The sequence below is a fragment of the Sebastes fasciatus genome, chromosome 7 (assembly GCF_043250625.1).
Source record: "Sebastes fasciatus isolate fSebFas1 chromosome 7, fSebFas1.pri, whole genome shotgun sequence".
Taxonomy (NCBI): domain Eukaryota; kingdom Metazoa; phylum Chordata; class Actinopteri; order Perciformes; family Sebastidae; genus Sebastes; species Sebastes fasciatus.
In genome coordinates, this window is record NC_133801.1 from 1,883,334 (window position 1) to 1,900,833 (window position 17,500).

General features: G+C 42.2%; 1 protein-coding gene and 2 long non-coding RNA genes across 3 annotated transcripts in view; 2 read left to right on the forward strand and 1 right to left on the reverse strand.

Moving 5' to 3' along the window:
- The window catches only part of LOC141771064 (P2Y purinoceptor 14-like), a 14,267-nt gene extending 1,775 nt beyond the window's left edge, over positions 1-12,492 (forward strand). Inside the window, exon 2 of the mRNA XM_074640970.1 lies at positions 11,365-12,492. Coding sequence (XP_074497071.1) covers positions 11,367-12,410 — 1,044 coding nt within the window. The 5' untranslated portion in view covers positions 11,365-11,366 and the 3' untranslated portion in view covers positions 12,411-12,492. The remainder of the gene's footprint in view (positions 1-11,364) is intronic.
- LOC141771065 (uncharacterized) overlaps positions 12,471-17,500 on the reverse strand; it is a 25,385-nt gene continuing 20,355 nt past the window's right edge. Inside the window, exon 4 of the long non-coding RNA XR_012594657.1 lies at positions 12,471-13,590. This is a non-coding gene — a long non-coding RNA (uncharacterized LOC141771065). The remainder of the gene's footprint in view (positions 13,591-17,500) is intronic.
- The window catches only part of LOC141771066 (uncharacterized), a 1,998-nt gene continuing 999 nt past the window's right edge, over positions 16,502-17,500 (forward strand). The window contains exons 1-2 of the long non-coding RNA XR_012594659.1: positions 16,502-16,529; positions 17,385-17,424. This is a non-coding gene — a long non-coding RNA (uncharacterized LOC141771066). The remainder of the gene's footprint in view (positions 16,530-17,384; positions 17,425-17,500) is intronic.

Sequence of the window (17,500 nt, forward strand, 5' to 3'; positions counted from 1 at the left end):
TATTATCCTGAGAGCCTCAATGATGCCGTATTTAGTAAGTATTCAGATCCTTTACTGCAGTAAAAGTACTAATACCACACTGTTACAATACTTACTGTAACTTTTACTGTAACAGTGTTTTCAGTACGACATCCAGGGATTTTTGGCATATTGTAGATTTCCATACTGCGTACTACATGCTACATTCTGGCCAAATCAGTACGTACTACTAGTATAGTATGAGGTTTAGAATACAGCCTTACCCGTCATGTCATCACATTGTGATGTCATCACATTCTCATGACATGTTGACATGAGAATGTGATGACATGATGACATGAGAATGTGATGACATCACAGGTAAGGCTGTATTCCAAACTGTCTCATGACATCACAATGTGATGTTCTGGAATCGGCTTTGATGCTGAGTTTGGCTTTAATCTAAAATTTTACTTATAGGAGAAGATTAGTGAACCAGACAGTTGTTGACAAGCTGATTTAACATTCAGGTTAATTTAACATTCGGGTTAATTTAACATTCGGGTTAATTTAACATTCGGGTTAATTTAACATTCAGGTTAATTTAACATTCAGGTTAATTTAACATCCAGGTTAATTTAACATTCAGGTTAATTTAACATTCAGGTTAATTTAACATTCAGGTTAATTTAACATCCAGGTTAATTTAACATTCAGGTTAATTTAACATCCAGGTTAATTTAACATTCAGGTTAATTTACCGTTCTGGTTAAACAGTTTAACGTTGACAGTCGACTGTAGGGTGAGTACATTATTTACATCTCCATGGATCAAGCATCATTGTTACTGAGCTCTAAGGAGCTTTGGTTCACCAAAGAACTGAAAACCTTCAAGGAAGAAAACGACGCTCTGAAGGAGATCGCCTGGGAAAGAAAAGTCCAACTGTTGGAAGCCCAGCAGAAGGAACTGCAGGACAACTTTACTTTGGACCTTGCTGAGAAGCAACGAGGCTGGAAGACGCAGCAGACTCAACTCCAGATCAGAGTGAACCATTTGACGTGGCACATTCGCGATAAGGACGCTGTTATCCGTGGTCTCCGTAAAGAGCAGCACGATAAGGACCCTGCAATCCCTGATCTCCGGCAGGAGCAGCACGATAAGGACGCTGTTATCCGTGGTCTCCGTAAAGAGCAGCACGATAAGGACGCTGTTATCCGTGGTCTCCGCCAGGAGCAGCACGATAAGGACGCTGTTATCCGTGGTCTCCGTAAAGAGCAGCACGATAAGGACCCTGCAATCCCTGATCTCCGGCAGGAGCAGCACGATAAGGACGCTGTTATCCTTGATCTCCGCCAGGAGCAGATCGATAAGGACGCTGTAATCCTTGATCTCCGGCAGGAGCAGCGAGGCTGGGAGACGCAGCAGACTCAACTCCAGATCAGAGTGAACCATTTGACGTGGCACATTCGCGATAAGGACGCTGTTATCCGTGGTCTCCGTAAAGAGCAGCACGATAAGGACCCTGCAATCCCTGATCTCCGGCAGGAGCAGCACGATAAGGACGCTGTTATCCTTGATCTCCAGCAGGAGCAGCACGATAAGGACGCTGTTATCCTTGATCTCCGCCAGGAGCAGATCGATAAGGACGCTGTAATCCTTGATCTCCAGCAGGAGCAGCGCGATAAGGACGCTGTGATCTTTGATCTCCAGCAGGAGCAGATCGATAAGGACGCTGTTATCCTTGATCTCCGCCAGGAGCAGATCGATAAGGACGCTGTTATCCTTGATCTCCGGCAGGAGCAGCGCGATAAGGACGCTGTGATCCTTGATCTCCAGCAGGAGCAGCGCGATAAGGACGCTGTGATCTTTGATCTCCAGCAGGAGCAGATCGATAAGGACGCTGTGATCCTTGATCTCCAGCAGGAGCAGCACGATAAGGACGCTGTGATCCTTGATCTCCGGCAGGAGCAGCACGATAAGGACGCTGTTATCCTTGATCTCCGGCAGGAGCAGCACGATAAGGACGCTGTGATCCTTGATCTCCGGCAGGAGCAGCGCGATAAGGACGCTGTGATCCTTGATCTCCAGCAGGAGCAGCACGATAAGGACGCTGTTATCCTTGATCTCCAGCAGGAGCAGCGCGATAAGGACGCTGTGATCTTTGATCTCCGGCAGGAGCAGCGCGATAAGGACGCTGTGATCCTTGATCTCCAGCAGGAGCAGCGCGATAAGGACGCTGTGATCTTTGATCTCCGGCAGGAGCAGCGCGATAAGGACGCTGTGATCCTTGATCTCCAGCAGGAGCAGCGCGATAAGGACGCTGTGATCTTTGATCTCCGGCAGGAGCAGCGCGATAAGGACGCTGTGATCCTTGATCTCCAGCAGGAGCAGCGCGATAAGGACGCTGTTATCCTTGATCTCCAGCAGGAGCAGCGCGATAAGGACGCTGTGATCCTTGATCTCCAGCAGGAGCAGCGCGATAAGGACGCTGTTATCCTTGATCTCCAGCAGGAGCAGCGCGATAAGGACGCTGTTATCCTTGATCTCCAGCAGGAGCAGCGCGATAAGGACGCTGTGATCTTTGATCTCCGGCAGGAGCAGCGCGATAAGGACGCTGTGATCCTTGATCTCCAGCAGGAGCAGCGCGATAAGGACGCTGTGATCTTTGATCTCCAGCAGGAGCAGCGCGATAAGGACGCTGTGATCTTTGATCTCCGGCAGGAGCAGCGCGATAAGGACGCTGTGATCTTTGATCTCCGGCAGGAGCAGCGCGATAAGGACGCTGTGATCTTTGATCTCCGGCAGGAGCAGCGCGATAAGGACGCTGTGATCTTTGATCTCCGGCAGGAGCAGCGCGATAAGGACGCTGTTATCCTTGATCTCCAGCAGGAGCAGCACGATAAGGACGCTGTGATCCTTGATCTCCAGCAGGAGCAGCACGATAAGGACGCTGTTATCCTTGATCTCCAGCAGGAGCAGCGCGATAAGGACGCTGTGATCCTTGATCTCCAGCAGGAGCAGCACGATAAGGACGCTGTTATCCTTGATCTCCGGCAGGAGCAGCGCGATAAGGACGCTGTGATCCTTGATCTCCAGCAGGAGCAGATCGATAAGGACGCTGTGATCCTTGATCTCCAGCAGGAGCAGCACGATAAGGACGCTGTTATCCTTGATCTCCGGCAGGAGCAGCGCGATAAGGACGCTGTGATCCTTGATCTCCAGCAGGAGCAGCACGATAAGGACGCTGTTATCCTTGATCTCCAGCAGGAGCAGCGCGATAAGGACGCTGTGATCTTTGATCTCCAGCAGGAGCAGCGCGATAAGGACGCTGTGATCTTTGGTCTCTTCCAGGAGAAGAAGAGTCTCAATGAAAAGCTCGTGGAGACCAGAACCGAGCTGTTGAGCTCTGCAGATGAACTCCGACAGAGAGAGGACGCCTGGCAGGCCAAATACAAGGCTCTGGAGGACAATGTCACAAAGGTCCTGACAGAAAAAGACCAGATCTGGAAGACTAAGGTCAGTCAGTTGGAGGACGTCAACAAGGACCTGACGGACAGAGAACAGAGCCTGGAGACCACAGTCCAACACATGGAGGTTGAGAAGAAGCTCCTGGAGGACATCTGCCTGAAAATGAAGAAGAAGATGAGAGGAGTCTTTTCTCGCAGGAGGACCGAGGATCGAGAGACAACATTACAGAAGATGAAAAAGGAAGAGACGGAGCGGGAGGGGGTGGAGAAGAAAGAGAAGAAGAAAGGTTGTTTTCGCTGGATGCGCAGGTTCTTCCTGAAGCGTGACGGCAACAGTCAGGTAGAGGAGGCTGCAGCTCAGGTTGGATACCAGCAGATCCCTCTTCCTCCCCCCTTCGCCTTCCCGTCTTCCCTCCACCCTTACCTTCCTCTCTCAACCTCCCCCTCATTCTCTACGTCATCACCGTCCCTCCACCCCTACATCCCTCCTCAGTGATTAGTGATTAGCACTGCAGCCTCACTGAGACACCTCCACCTGTCCGGCTGTGGGGAGTTTGTATATTCTCCCTGTGTCTGCGTGGGTTTTCTCCTGGTGCTCAGGTTTCCCCAGAATTCCTAGTTATGCGTGAGGCTAACTGGACACTCTAAATTACCTCCAAATATCTTTTTAATATATTTGGTGGTAATTTAGAGTATTCAAAAAAATTTCAATCTATCATATATCAGTAAGGGTTTTCTCCTGGTGCTCAGGTTTCTCCCAAAATTCCTAGTTATGCATGAGGCTAACTGGACACTCTAAATTACCTCCAAATATTTTTTAAATATATTTTTAGGTAATTTAGAGTATTCAAAAAAAATGTCAATCTATCATATATCAGTAGGGTTTTTCTCCTGGTGCTCAGGTTTCTCCCACAATTCCTAGTTATGCGTGAGGCTAACTGGACACTCTAAATTACCCCCAAATATTTTTAAAATATATTTGGAGGTAATTTAGAGTATTACATTTTTTTTAAATCTATCATATATCAGTAGGGGTTTTCTCCTGGTGCTCAGGTTTCTCCCAAAGTTTCTAGTTATGCATGAGGCTAACTGGACACTCTAAATTACCTCCAAATATTTTTTAAATATAATTTTAGGTAATTTAGAGTATTCCAATTTTTTTTCAATCTATCATATATCAGTAAGGGTTTTCTCCTGGTGCTCAGGTTTCTCCCACAATTCCTAGTTATGCGTGAGGCTAACCGGACACTCTAAATTACCCCCAAATACTTTTAAATATATTTGGTGGTAATTTAGAGTATTCAAAAAAATGTCAATCTATCATATATCAGTAGAGGTTTTCTCCTGGTGCTCAGGTTTCTCCCAAAATTCCTAGTTATGCATGAGGCTAACTGGACACTCTAAATTACCTCCAAATATTTTTTTAATATATTTGGTGGTAATTTAGAGTATTCAAAAAAAATGTCAATCTATCATATATCAGTAGGGTTTTTCTCCTGGTGCTCAGGTTTCTCCCACAATTCCTAGTTATGCGTGAGGCTAACTGGACACTCTAAATTACCCCCAAATATTTTTAAAATATATTTGGAGGTAATTTAGAGTATTACATTTTTTTTAAATCTATCATATATCAGTAGGGGTTTTCTCCTGGTGCTCAGGTTTCTCCCAAAGTTTCTAGTTATGCATGAGGCTAACTGGACACTCTAAATTACCCCCAAATATTTTAAAAATATATTTGGAGGTAATTTAGAGTATTAAATTTTTTTTAAATCTATCATATATCAGTATGGGTTTTCTCCTGGTGCTCAGGTTTCTCCCACAATTCCTAGTTATGCGTGAGGCTAACTGGACACTCTAAATTACCCCCAAATACTTTTAAATATATTTGGTGGTAATTTAGAGTATTCAAAAAAATTTCAATCTATCATATATCAGTAGGGGTTTTCTCCTGGTGCTCAGGTTTCTCCCAAAATTCCTAGTTATGCATGAGGCTAACTGGACACTCTAAATTACCTCCAAATATTTTTTTAATATATTTGGTGGTAATTTAGAGTATTCAAAAAAATTTCAATCTATCATATATCAGTAAGGGTTTTCTCCTCGTGCTCAGGTTTCTCCCACAATTCGTAGTTATGCATGAGGCTAACTGGACACTCTAAATTACCTCCAAATATTTTTTAAATATATTTTTAGGTAATTTAGAGTATTCAAAAAAAATGTCAATCTATCATATATCAGTAGGGTTTTTCTCCTGGTGCTCAGGTTTCTCCCACAATTCCTAGTTATGCGTGAGGCTAACTGGACACTCTAAATTACCCCCAAATATTTTTAAAATATATTTGGAGGTAATTTAGAGTATTACATTTTTTTAAATCTATCATATATCAGTAGGGGTTTTCTCCTGGTAATCAGGTTTCTCCCAAAGTTTCTAGTTATGCATGAGGCTAACTGGACACTCTAAATTACCTCCAAATATTTTTTAAATATAATTTTAGGTAATTTAGAGTATTCCAATTTTTTTTCAATCTATCATATATCAGTAAGGGTTTTCTCCTGGTGCTCAGGTTTCTCCCACAATTCCTAGTTATGCGTGAGGCTAACTGGACACTCTAAATTACCCCCAAATACTTTTAAATATATTTGGTGGTAATTTAGAGTATTCAAAAAAATTTCAATCTATCATATATCAGTAGGGGTTTTCTCCTGGTGCTCAGGTTTCTCCCAAAATTCCTAGTTATGCATGAGGCTAACTGGACACTCTAAATTACCTCCAAATATTTTTTTAATATATTTGGTGGTAATTTAGAGTATTCAAAAAAAATGTCAATCTATCATATATCAGTAGGGTTTTTCTCCTGGTGCTCAGGTTTCTCCCACAATTCCTAGTTATGCGTGAGGCTAACTGGACACTCTAAATTACCCCCAAATATTTTTAAAATATATTTGGAGGTAATTTAGAGTATTACATTTTTTTTAAATCTATCATATATCAGTAGGGGTTTTCTCCTGGTGCTCAGGTTTCTCCCAAAGTTTCTAGTTATGCATGAGGCTAACTGGACACTCTAAATTACCTCCAAATATTTTTTAAATATAATTTTAGGTAATTTAGAGTATTCCAATTTTTTTTCAATCTATCATATATCAGTAAGGGTTTTCTCCTGGTGCTCAGGTTTCTCCCACAATTCCTAGTTATGCGTGAGGCTAACCGGACACTCTAAATTACCCCCAAATACTTTTAAATATATTTGGTGGTAATTTAGAGTATTCAAAAAAATGTCAATCTATCATATATCAGTAGGGGTTTTCTCCTGGTGCTCAGGTTTCTCCCAAAATTCCTAGTTATGCATGAGGCTAACTGGACACTCTAAATTACCTCCAAATATTTTTTTAATATATTTGGTGGGAATTTAGAGTATTCAAAAAAAATGTCAATCTATCATATATCAGTAGGGTTTTTCTCCTGGTGCTCAGGTTTCTCCCACAATTCCTAGTTATGCGTGAGGCTAACTGGACACTCTAAATTACCCCCAAATATTTTTAAAATATATTTGGAGGTAATTTAGAGTATTACATTTTTTTTAAATCTATCATATATCAGTAGGGGTTTTCTCCTGGTGCTCAGGTTTCTCCCAAAGTTTCTAGTTATGCATGAGGCTAACTGGACACTCTAAATTACCCCCAAATATTTTAAAAATATATTTGGAGGTAATTTAGAGTATTACATTTTTTTTAAATCTATCATATATCAGTATGGGTTTTCTCCTGGTGCTCAGGTTTCTCCCACAATTCCTAGTTATGCGTGAGGCTAACTGGACACTCTAAATTACCCCCAAATACTTTTAAATATATTTGGTGGTAATTTAGAGTATTCAAAAAAATTTCAATCTATCATATATCAGTAGGGGTTTTCTCCTGGTGCTCAGGTTTCTCCCAAAATTCCTAGTTATGCATGAGGCTAACTGGACACTCTAAATTACCTCCAAATATTTTTTTAATATATTTGGTGGTAATTTAGAGTATTCAAAAAAATTTCAATCTATCATATATCAGTAAGGGTTTTCTCCTCGTGCTCAGGTTTCTCCCACAATTCGTAGTTATGCATGAGGCTAACTGGACACTCTAAATTACCTCCAAATATTTTTTAAATATATTTTTAGGTAATTTAGAGTATTCAAAAAAAATGTCAATCTATCATATATCAGTAGGGTTTTTCTCCTGGTGCTCAGGTTTCTCCCACAATTCCTAGTTATGCGTGAGGCTAACTGGACACTCTAAATTACCCCCAAATATTTTTAAAATATATTTGGAGGTAATTTAGAGTATTACATTTTTTTTAAATCTATCATATATCAGTAGGGGTTTTCTCCTGGTAATCAGGTTTCTCCCAAAGTTTCTAGTTATGCATGAGGCTAACTGGACACTCTAAATTACCTCCAAATATTTTTTAAATATAATTTTAGGTAATTTAGAGTATTCCAATTTTTTTTCAATCTATCATATATCAGTAAGGGTTTTCTCCTGGTGCTCAGGTTTCTCCCACAATTCCTAGTTATGCGTGAGGCTAACTGGACACTCTAAATTACCCCCAAATACTTTTAAATATATTTGGTGGTAATTTAGAGTATTCAAAAAAATTTCAATCTATCATATATCAGTAGGGGTTTTCTCCTGGTGCTCAGGTTTCTCCCAAAATTCCTAGTTATGCATGAGGCTAACTGGACACTCTAAATTACCTCCAAATATTTTTTTAATATATTTGGTGGTAATTTAGAGTATTCAAAAAAAATGTCAATCTATCATATATCAGTAGGGTTTTTCTCCTGGTGCTCAGGTTTCTCCCACAATTCCTAGTTATGCGTGAGGCTAACTGGACACTCTAAATTACCCCCAAATATTTTTAAAATATATTTGGAGGTAATTTAGAGTATTACATTTTTTTTAAATCTATCATATATCAGTAGGGGTTTTCTCCTGGTGCTCAGGTTTCTCCCAAAGTTTCTAGTTATGCATGAGGCTAACTGGACACTCTAAATTACCTCCAAATATTTTTTAAATATAATTTTAGTTAATTTAGAGTATTCCAATTTTTTTTTCAATCTATCATATATCAGTAAGGGTTTTCTCCTGGTGCTCAGGTTTCTCCCACAATTCCTAGTTATGCGTGAGGCTAACTGGACACTCTAAATTACCCCCAAATACTTTTTAATATATTTGGTGGTAATTTAGAGTATTCAAAAAAATTTCAATCTATCATATATCAGTAAGGGGATTCTCCTGGTGCTCAGGTTTCTCCCACAATTCGTAGTTATGCATGAGGCTAACTGGACACTCTAAATTACCTCCAAATATCTTTTAAATATATTTTTAGGTAATTTAGAGTATTCAAAAAAATGTCAATCTATCATATATCAGTAGGGGTTTTCTCCTGGTGCTCAGGTTTCTCCCACAATTCCTAGTTATGCATGAGTCTAACTGGACACTCTAAATTACCTCCAAATATTTTTTTAATATATTTTTAGGTAATTAGAGTGTTTAAAAAAAGAAGTCAATCCATCATATATCAGTAAGGGGATTCTCCTGGTGCTCAGGTTTCTCCCACAAAATATATATTGAAATGAATAAAAAATAAATAAAATAAAATTTAATTAAAAATCAAATAAACAGTGAAATATAATTTCATTATGTCTGCCTCTCTAAATAAATGTGTACAGTATAAATACAACTTTATGACATTATGGTGGCTATAAAGTAGAAGTACTGGTATCTGTTTAAGTTGTGATTTCAACAACACTGAAGCTGATCAATAAAACGATCAATGTGACTAATAAAAGATGTTCCAAATAGTATTTTAGACGCTGGTTAACAACATGAGCCGGTTCTGTAATAAACCATGTGACCTTCATGACTGACGGGTTCATGATTATTTTTAATATTAGCACCATTTACAGGTAATTATTAAGCTGTCATTTCATTATTATCAACAGACAGTTGTAAACTACTCAAACATCTTTTCTTTCTGATTGTGAATCACTGGTGTTGAATACATGAAGCTCACAGTACACAGGTGGACAGGCAGAGAGACAAACATCTGGACCATGAGTTTATCCAGATGTTTTCCCTCGTTGTGTGAGTTGACTGATAACGAGTTGATCACTCACATCCTTTTCTACTACGTCTGTTTTTTCACTGTGAGCTGAGTTGATGAAACCACCCTATTTTCAGCTCTAATCGTTGCACACAATCTAGAAACACGCTTCCTCTGAACGTTCAGCTCTTCTAGCGAAGAGGATCGTTGCATCACTTCCTGCGCCAGGTCATCTAGAAGGCGGAAAGCAGAAGTTGTTGCTGCTGATCAGCATCTTGTTCGTCTGTGTCATCCAAATTACCAGCCAATAAAGTATGAGTCAGCTTAGAGGAATCGCTAAAACAAAAGTCTGTGTAGGAGAAAAATGACAGTTTGTTCTAGATGTATGAGATAATTAAATGTCCTGATCTCCTTCCTGCTCGCCAGGATATTATAATGACCCCATGTATGGAGGATGGCACCTGCCAAAGTAAAAAATAAATAAATATATAATGACTCAATAAATAAATATGTCATTAAATGTAAAAAAAAATTATATTGAAAATAAATGTAAACGAAATAAATGCAAAATAAATAAATAATACAGATAAATACATAAATAAATAAAAGATAAAAATTAAACAGAAGAGTAAATAAATAAGGGAATTAATTAATTAATTATGAATAAATAAAGAAACAAATTATAACAAAAATATCAAATGATGTTACATTTTTATCAATTAATTAAATTAAAGATAAATAAATAAATAAATGACTCGATAAATAAATATGATATTAAATGTAGCAAAAATAAATGTATTATTTTATTATTATTATTATGTTTTACCATTAATTAATTGATAAAAATTGAGGTTTTTTTTCATAAATGTATGACTTTAAAATCTCGCAAATTTGTGAGTTTTTTTCTCGTAAATTTGCCTCTTTAATCTCAGAGAATACGTGAGTTTTTTCTCGTAAATTTCTGGCTTTAAAATGTGTCATAAATTTGTCAGTTTTTTCTCATAAATGTGCCACATTAATCTCAGAATATCGGAGTTTTTTCCTCATAAATTAATGACTTTAAAATCTCATAAGCGTCTTTGAGTTCTTTAAAAGCGCTTTATAAGTTGAATTTATTATTATTATTATTATTATAAATTTGTGAGTTAAAATGTGACGTAAATTTGTGATTTTCTTCTCGTAAATGTGTCCCATTAAACTCAGAATATCTTCATTTTATTTTCGTAAATTTATGACTTTAAAATCAAAATATATATATAATATATAATATTAAAAAATATATAACATAAACACAGGAAGTCAGAATCATGATATTTTTAAAGTTATTAACTTGATATTGATCGTTTCCAAGTGAGAAGCAGAAGCCGGCGTGTGATCGCTTTAGTGTTTAAAAGTTGAACTTCTGTACAGATCAACTCGGGGAAACAATCATTTGGCGACAGCAGAAGTCACAGGTTCGAGACAAGACGAGGGCTAAAAATAAAAGAATCAGGACAGGAAAACAGAAGGCGTCCTGGTGTCAGCGCGGACTGTTTTTATAGGCGTTTGATGGAGGAGGACCACAGTGTGTGTTGGACCGGGATGAATCGGTGGTGGGAGGAGGGAAGTGTGTGTGAACAGCAGGACAAACAGGAGTTCAAGACGCTTTTTATTTGTGCACGTGTCCCCGTGTAAACACAGCGCTGTGTGTTCAGTTCATGAACATAAAAGGCTTCTGTGGGGAGTTAACACACCGACACGGCCTTTGTTAAATGTAAAAGAGACTTATTAAGAGTTCTCCTGACAGAGAAACGTACTTCTACTGTGACATCTACTGTTCATTATGTTCAAACTGTGTTGTTTGTGTGTTTCCAGTGATGGAACACCTCAACGCCACCCGTCTCCCCGGCAACCAATCAGACTTCAGCAGCATCTTCACCCAGCAGGTGCTCCCGCCGCTCTACTTGGTGATCTGCGTGGTCGGGGCGTCCCTGAATGGCGTGGCCGCCTGGATCTTCTTCAGGGTGCCCAGTGACTCGGGCCTGGTGGTCTACCTGAAGAACATGGTGGTGGCCGACCTCCTCATGCTGACCACCTTCCCCTTCAGGCTGGCGGCTCAGCTGGGTCTGGGCGGCTGGCGCCTCCACGTGGTCACCTGCCGCTACACCGCCGTGCTCTTCTACTCGTCCATGTACGTGGGGATCCTCTTCATGGGGCTCATCAGCCTCGAGCGCTACGTTAAGATCGTCAGACACACCTCCTCCTCCTCCTCCTCCTCATCCTCCTGCAGGTCCCGGTTGGGCGGCGTGTCCTCGCTGCATGTCCTGCAGAGCGTCGGCTTCGCCCGGGTGCTGGCGCTCCTCACCTGGAGCTTCCTCCTCGTCTGCGTCCTGCCCAACGTGGTGCTGACCAGCCGGCCGGCCGACGAGGAGAGCTCGCGGCACTGCATGCAGCTGAAGACGCCGCTGGGCATGCAGTGGCACCGGGTGTCCACGCTCCTCAGCGTCGGCCTGTTCTGGGTGACCCTGCTGGTCCTCGCCTACTGCTACGCCTCCATCGCCTGCCGCGTCTACCAGTCCTACCGCCGCGTGCGCCGCGACAACAGCGACGTCTGCCGGAAGTCGAACCGCAGCATCTTCAGCATCCTGGCGGTGTTCTTCGTCTGCTTCGTGCCTTACCACGTCTGCCGCGTGCCGTACACTCTGAGCCAGATGCCGGAGTCGGGCTTCAGCCCGGACGCCCGCTTCCTGTTGTTCCAGCTGAAGGAGGGGACGCTCTTCCTGTCGGCGCTCAACGTCTGCCTCGACCCCATCATCTACTTCCTGATGTGCCGAACCTTCAGAGAGTCGCTGCTGAGGAAACTGTCGAGAAGAGACCGGAGGAGGTCGCTGACCACCGGCCAGAGTCTGAGCCACATTTAGGAGGAGAGGGGACAAGGAGAGGAGACAAGTAGACAAGGAGAGGAGATGAGGAGAGGACAGAGGAGACAAGAGAGGAGACAAGGAGAGGACAGAGGAGACAAGAGAGGAGAGACAGGAGGAGGTCGCTGACCACCGACCAGAGTCTGAGCCACATTTAAGAGGAGAGCAGACAAGGAGAGGAGACAAGGAGAGGAGACAAGGAGAGGGGACAAGAGAGGAGAAGAGGAGAGGACAGAGGAGACAAGAGAGGAGAGACAGGAGGAGGTCGCTGACCACCGGCCAGAGTCTAGGAGGAGAGGGGACAAGGAGAGGAGAGGAGGAGAGGAGATAAGGAGAGGAGACAAGAGAGGAGACAATAGAGTCACTGCTGAGGAAACTGTCGGGAAGGAGAAGGCACAAAGAGAGGAGACAAGAGAGGAAAGTAGACAAGAGAGGAGACAAGGAGAGGAAACAAGGAGAGGACAAAGGGATAGGAGAAAAGGGGAGGAGGCAAGAGAGGACACAGGGAGAAGAGACAAGAGAAGAGAAAAGGAGAGGAGACAAAAAGAGAGAGGAGAAGAGATAAGGAAAGGAGACAATGACAGGATACAGGGAGAGGAGACAAAGAGAAGAGACAAGAGAAGAGACAAGTAGAGGGGACAAGGAGAGGAGACAAGTAGATGAGACAAGTAGACAACACAGGGAGAAGAGACAAGGAGAGGAGGCAAGAGAAGAGAGGAGATAAGGAAAGACACAAGGAGAGGACAGAGAGAGGAGAAAAAGAGAGGAAACAAGAGAGGAGTTGAGATAAGGACAGGACACAGGGAGAGGAGACAAGGAGAGAAGAAAAGAGGGTACAAGGAGAGGAGACGAGGAGAGGAATCAAGGATAGAGATGTGGTCCTGTGTAAATGCAGACTTGTATAATTGTATATAAATATCAGTATATATATATTAAAGTATAGATATTAAATAATGATTGACAGTCTCAGTTGTGTTTATTGATGAGTCACCAGCGTGAAGGAGAGAACAGGAAGTGGTGATGTGGAAGTGAAAGTGGACGCAATCGCTGGGCATCGAACTCACGGGACCAGAGACGGCTGGTGAGTTCAGTTCTCCTCCGGCGTTACCACGGCAACCGTCCACTTCTCAGTAAATTCAGCTGATCTGGTTTCTGTGGCTCTGAGGTCACTCTCTTCTCTCTGTTAGATTATAATAACTTTAATATTTATATACGTTTGAGACGGAGCACACAGCTCATCAAATAAAATCACACAGTAATATGCAGTGAGACAAAACAACAGTTTTTTGTATAGTAGATGTTAATATTAAAGTTATTTGTCATATGCACAATAATTTCATAGAAGCAGCCGTTGGCAATATTTTTTGTTCTCAGGCTGCTCTAATGCTGCTATAAAATAAATATAAAATCACACAAGTAAGAAGGGGAATTTAAAACATAAAATAGTGCAGCTGGTCAAATATAGGAATATAATATAATATGATATAATATAATTCAATATATTATAAAATATAATATAATATTGTGTAATTAAATATATTATAAAATATAATAGAATAAAATAAACTATAATAAAATACAATATAATATAATATCATATAATATAATATCATATAATATAATATATTTAAATATATTATAAAATATAATAAAATAAAATATATAATATGATATAATATAATATAATAAAATATAATATAGTATAGTATAATATAATATAATAAACTATAATATAATACGGTGGTGCAGTGGTTAGCACTGGCGCCTCACAGCTAGAGGGTTGCAGGTTCGAATCCGGCTTGGGACCCTTCTGTGTGGAGTTTGCATGTTCTCCCCGTGTTAGCGTGGGTTTTCTCCGGGTACTCCGGTTTCCTCCCACAGTCCAAAGACATGCAGGTTAGGTTAATTGTGGACTCTAAAATTGCCCGTAGGTGTGAATGTGAGCGTGAATGGTTGTCTGTCTCTATGTGTCAGCCCTGCGATGGACTGGCGACCTGTCCAGGGTGTACCCTGCCTTCGCCCAATGTCGGCTGGGATCGGCTCCAGCCCCCCCGCGACCCCTAACGGGATAAGCGGTTGCAGATGGATGGATGGATAATACAATATGATGTGATATAATAAAATAAAATATAGTATAATATGATACAATAAAAAAAATACAATATAATATAATTTAATAAAATATAATATAATATAATATAGTATAATATAACACAATATAATATAATATAATATAACATAATATAATATAATATAATATAATATAATATAACATATTATAATATGATATAGTATAATATAATATAATATAACATAATATAATATGATATAATATAATATAATATAACATAATATAATATAATATAACATAATATAATATGATATAATATAATATAATATAATATGTGACCCGCTCTATCAAAATGAGTCGTAAGTCGCGGCAGCGCATTCTTGTAAAAACACGTTTTTTTATGAAAAAGTGTGTTTTGGGTTGTTTTGTTTTTTTATGCGTTTCTGAATAAATAAAGTCTCAGCTTTAATACAAAGTAAGAATCGATGTAAAATTCAAATGATAAGTCTAGTTTTGAAGCTCTTAAACATAACGTTGTCGTAAAGTTTTTACCGGAAGTCCGCTGTATTGACTCGGCTCAATAGAGCTGGTTGACAGAGGAGATAGCTGCTTGACAAGATGAAATCACGTGAGGAAAACATCGCTCGACTTTTAAATTAAATTCCTGTTAGAGGTGCTACATCTGACGACAACTGGACCGACTTAAATTCAGATTATTTCACCGCACCGGGTGATGAGGACAGCGGGTGATGAGGACAGCGGGTGATGAGGACACCGGGTGATGAGGACACCGGGTGATGAGGACAGCGGGTGATGAGGACACCGGGTGATGAGGACAGCGGGTGATGAGGACACCGGGTGATGAGGACAGCGGGTGATGAGGACAGCGGGTGATGAGGACACCGGGTGATGAGGACAGCGGGTGATGAGGACACCGGGTGATGAGGACAGCGGGTGATGAGGACACCGGGTGATGAGGACAGCGGGTGATGAGGACAGCGGGTGATGAGGACACCGGGTGATGAGGACAGCGGGTGATGAGGACAGCGGGTGATGAGGACAGCGGGTGATGAGGACACCGGGTGATGAGGACACCGGGTGATGAGGACACCGGGTGATGAGGACAGCGGGTGATGAGGACACCGGGTGATGAGGACACCGGGTGATGAGGACAGCGGGTGATGAGGACACCGGGTGATGAGGACAGCGGGTGATGAGGACACCGGGTGATGAGGACACCGGGTGATGAGGACAGCGGGTGATGAGGACACCGGGTGATGAGGACACCGGGTGATGAGGACAGCGGGTGATGAGGACAGCGGGTGATGAGGACACCGGGTGATGAGGACAGCGGGTGATGAGGACACCGGGTGATGAGGACAGCGGGTGATGAGGACAGCGGGTGATGAGGACACCGGGTGATGAGGACACCGGGTGATGAGGACACCGGGTGATGAGGACACCGGGTGATGAGGACAGCGGGTGATGAGGACAGCGGGTGATGAGGACAGCGGGTGATGAGGACACCGGGTGATGAGGACAGCGGGTGATCAGGACAGCGGGTGATGAGGACACCGGGTGATGAGGACACCGGGTGATGAGGACAGCGGGTGATGAGGACACCGGGTGATGAGGACAGCGGGTGATGAGGACACCGGGTGATGAGGACAGCGGGTGATGAGGACAGCGGGTGATGAGGACACCGGGTGATGAGGACAGCGGGTGATGAGGACAGCGGGTGATGAGGACAGCGGGTGCGCCGGGTCGGGTCGGACGCCCTGCTAACGCTAGAGGTTAGGCTAGCTCTCAATCCGCTGATCAGGACGGAGAAAGTGAGTTGGAGGAAGGCGAGGAGGAAGATATTCCACTCATGGCTGAGCCGATGATGGCACACAGTGTCTCTGATTAAAGTTATTAAATCAGGACAGTGTTATAGAGACTGAGATCGCCCGGCCGGGAGTACCAGTGTAGCTGCAAACTGTACAACAGCGCCGCTCTCTACTCCGGAGGAGATGAGAGACGCGACCAGATGAAAGAAATGACTGATGGTAAGTTCTGATAGTTAAACTACACTACCCTTATTTTATCTGTTTGTTTTAAAGACTTTTAAATCACTATAGAGCAGGCTAAGAAGCATTAATAGCAGCTACTAATGTGTGTGTCAGTGTGTGTAGTCTATAGGTGTCTGTCTGTCTCAGGTGTGTCTCTCAGGTGTCTGTCTGTCTCAGGTGTGTCTCTCAGGTGTCTGTGTGTCTCAGGTGTGTCTCTCAGGTGTCTGTCTGTCTGTCTGTCTGTCTCAGGTGTGTCTCTCAGGTGTCTGTCTGTCTGTCTGTCTGTCTGTCTGTCTGTCTGTCTGTCTGTCTGTCTCAGGTGTGTCTCTCAGGTGCCTGTCTGTCTCAGGTGTGTCTCTCAGGTGCCTGTCTGTCTCAGGTGTGTCTCTCAGGTGCCTGTGTGTCTCAGGTGTGTCTCTCAGGTGTCTGTCTGTCTCAGGTGTGTCTCTCAGGTGTCTGTCTGTCTCAGGTGTGTCTCTCAGGTGTCTGTCTGTCTGTCTGTCTGTCTCAGGTGTGTCTCTCAGGTGTCTGTCTGTCTGTCTGTCTGTCTGTCTGTCTCAGGTGTGTTTCTCAGGTGCCTGTCTGTCTCAGGTGTGTCTCTCAGGTGCCTGTCTGTCTCAGGTGTGTCTCTCAGGTGCCTGTGTGTGTCAGTGTGTGTAGTCTATAGGTGTCTGTCTGTCTCAGGTGTGTCTCTCAGGTGTCTGTCTCCTATACATTATTATTATTAATGAGGAAATGTTGTGAAGTGTTTAATTCATTCAAAGAAGCGTTGTATCTGAACATAATCCAGGCAGCTGTTACCTCATCACCACACCAGGTTTTATGAAAACAATATACAAATGTCATTTCTAGGAGACAGGGACAGACAGGGTTGCTGTGAGAGACACAAAAGGTGAGGATATCATTTTAAATAGCAAAAGAAATAGCTTAATGTATAGTAAAATGATATGTTGTATATTAATCTGATA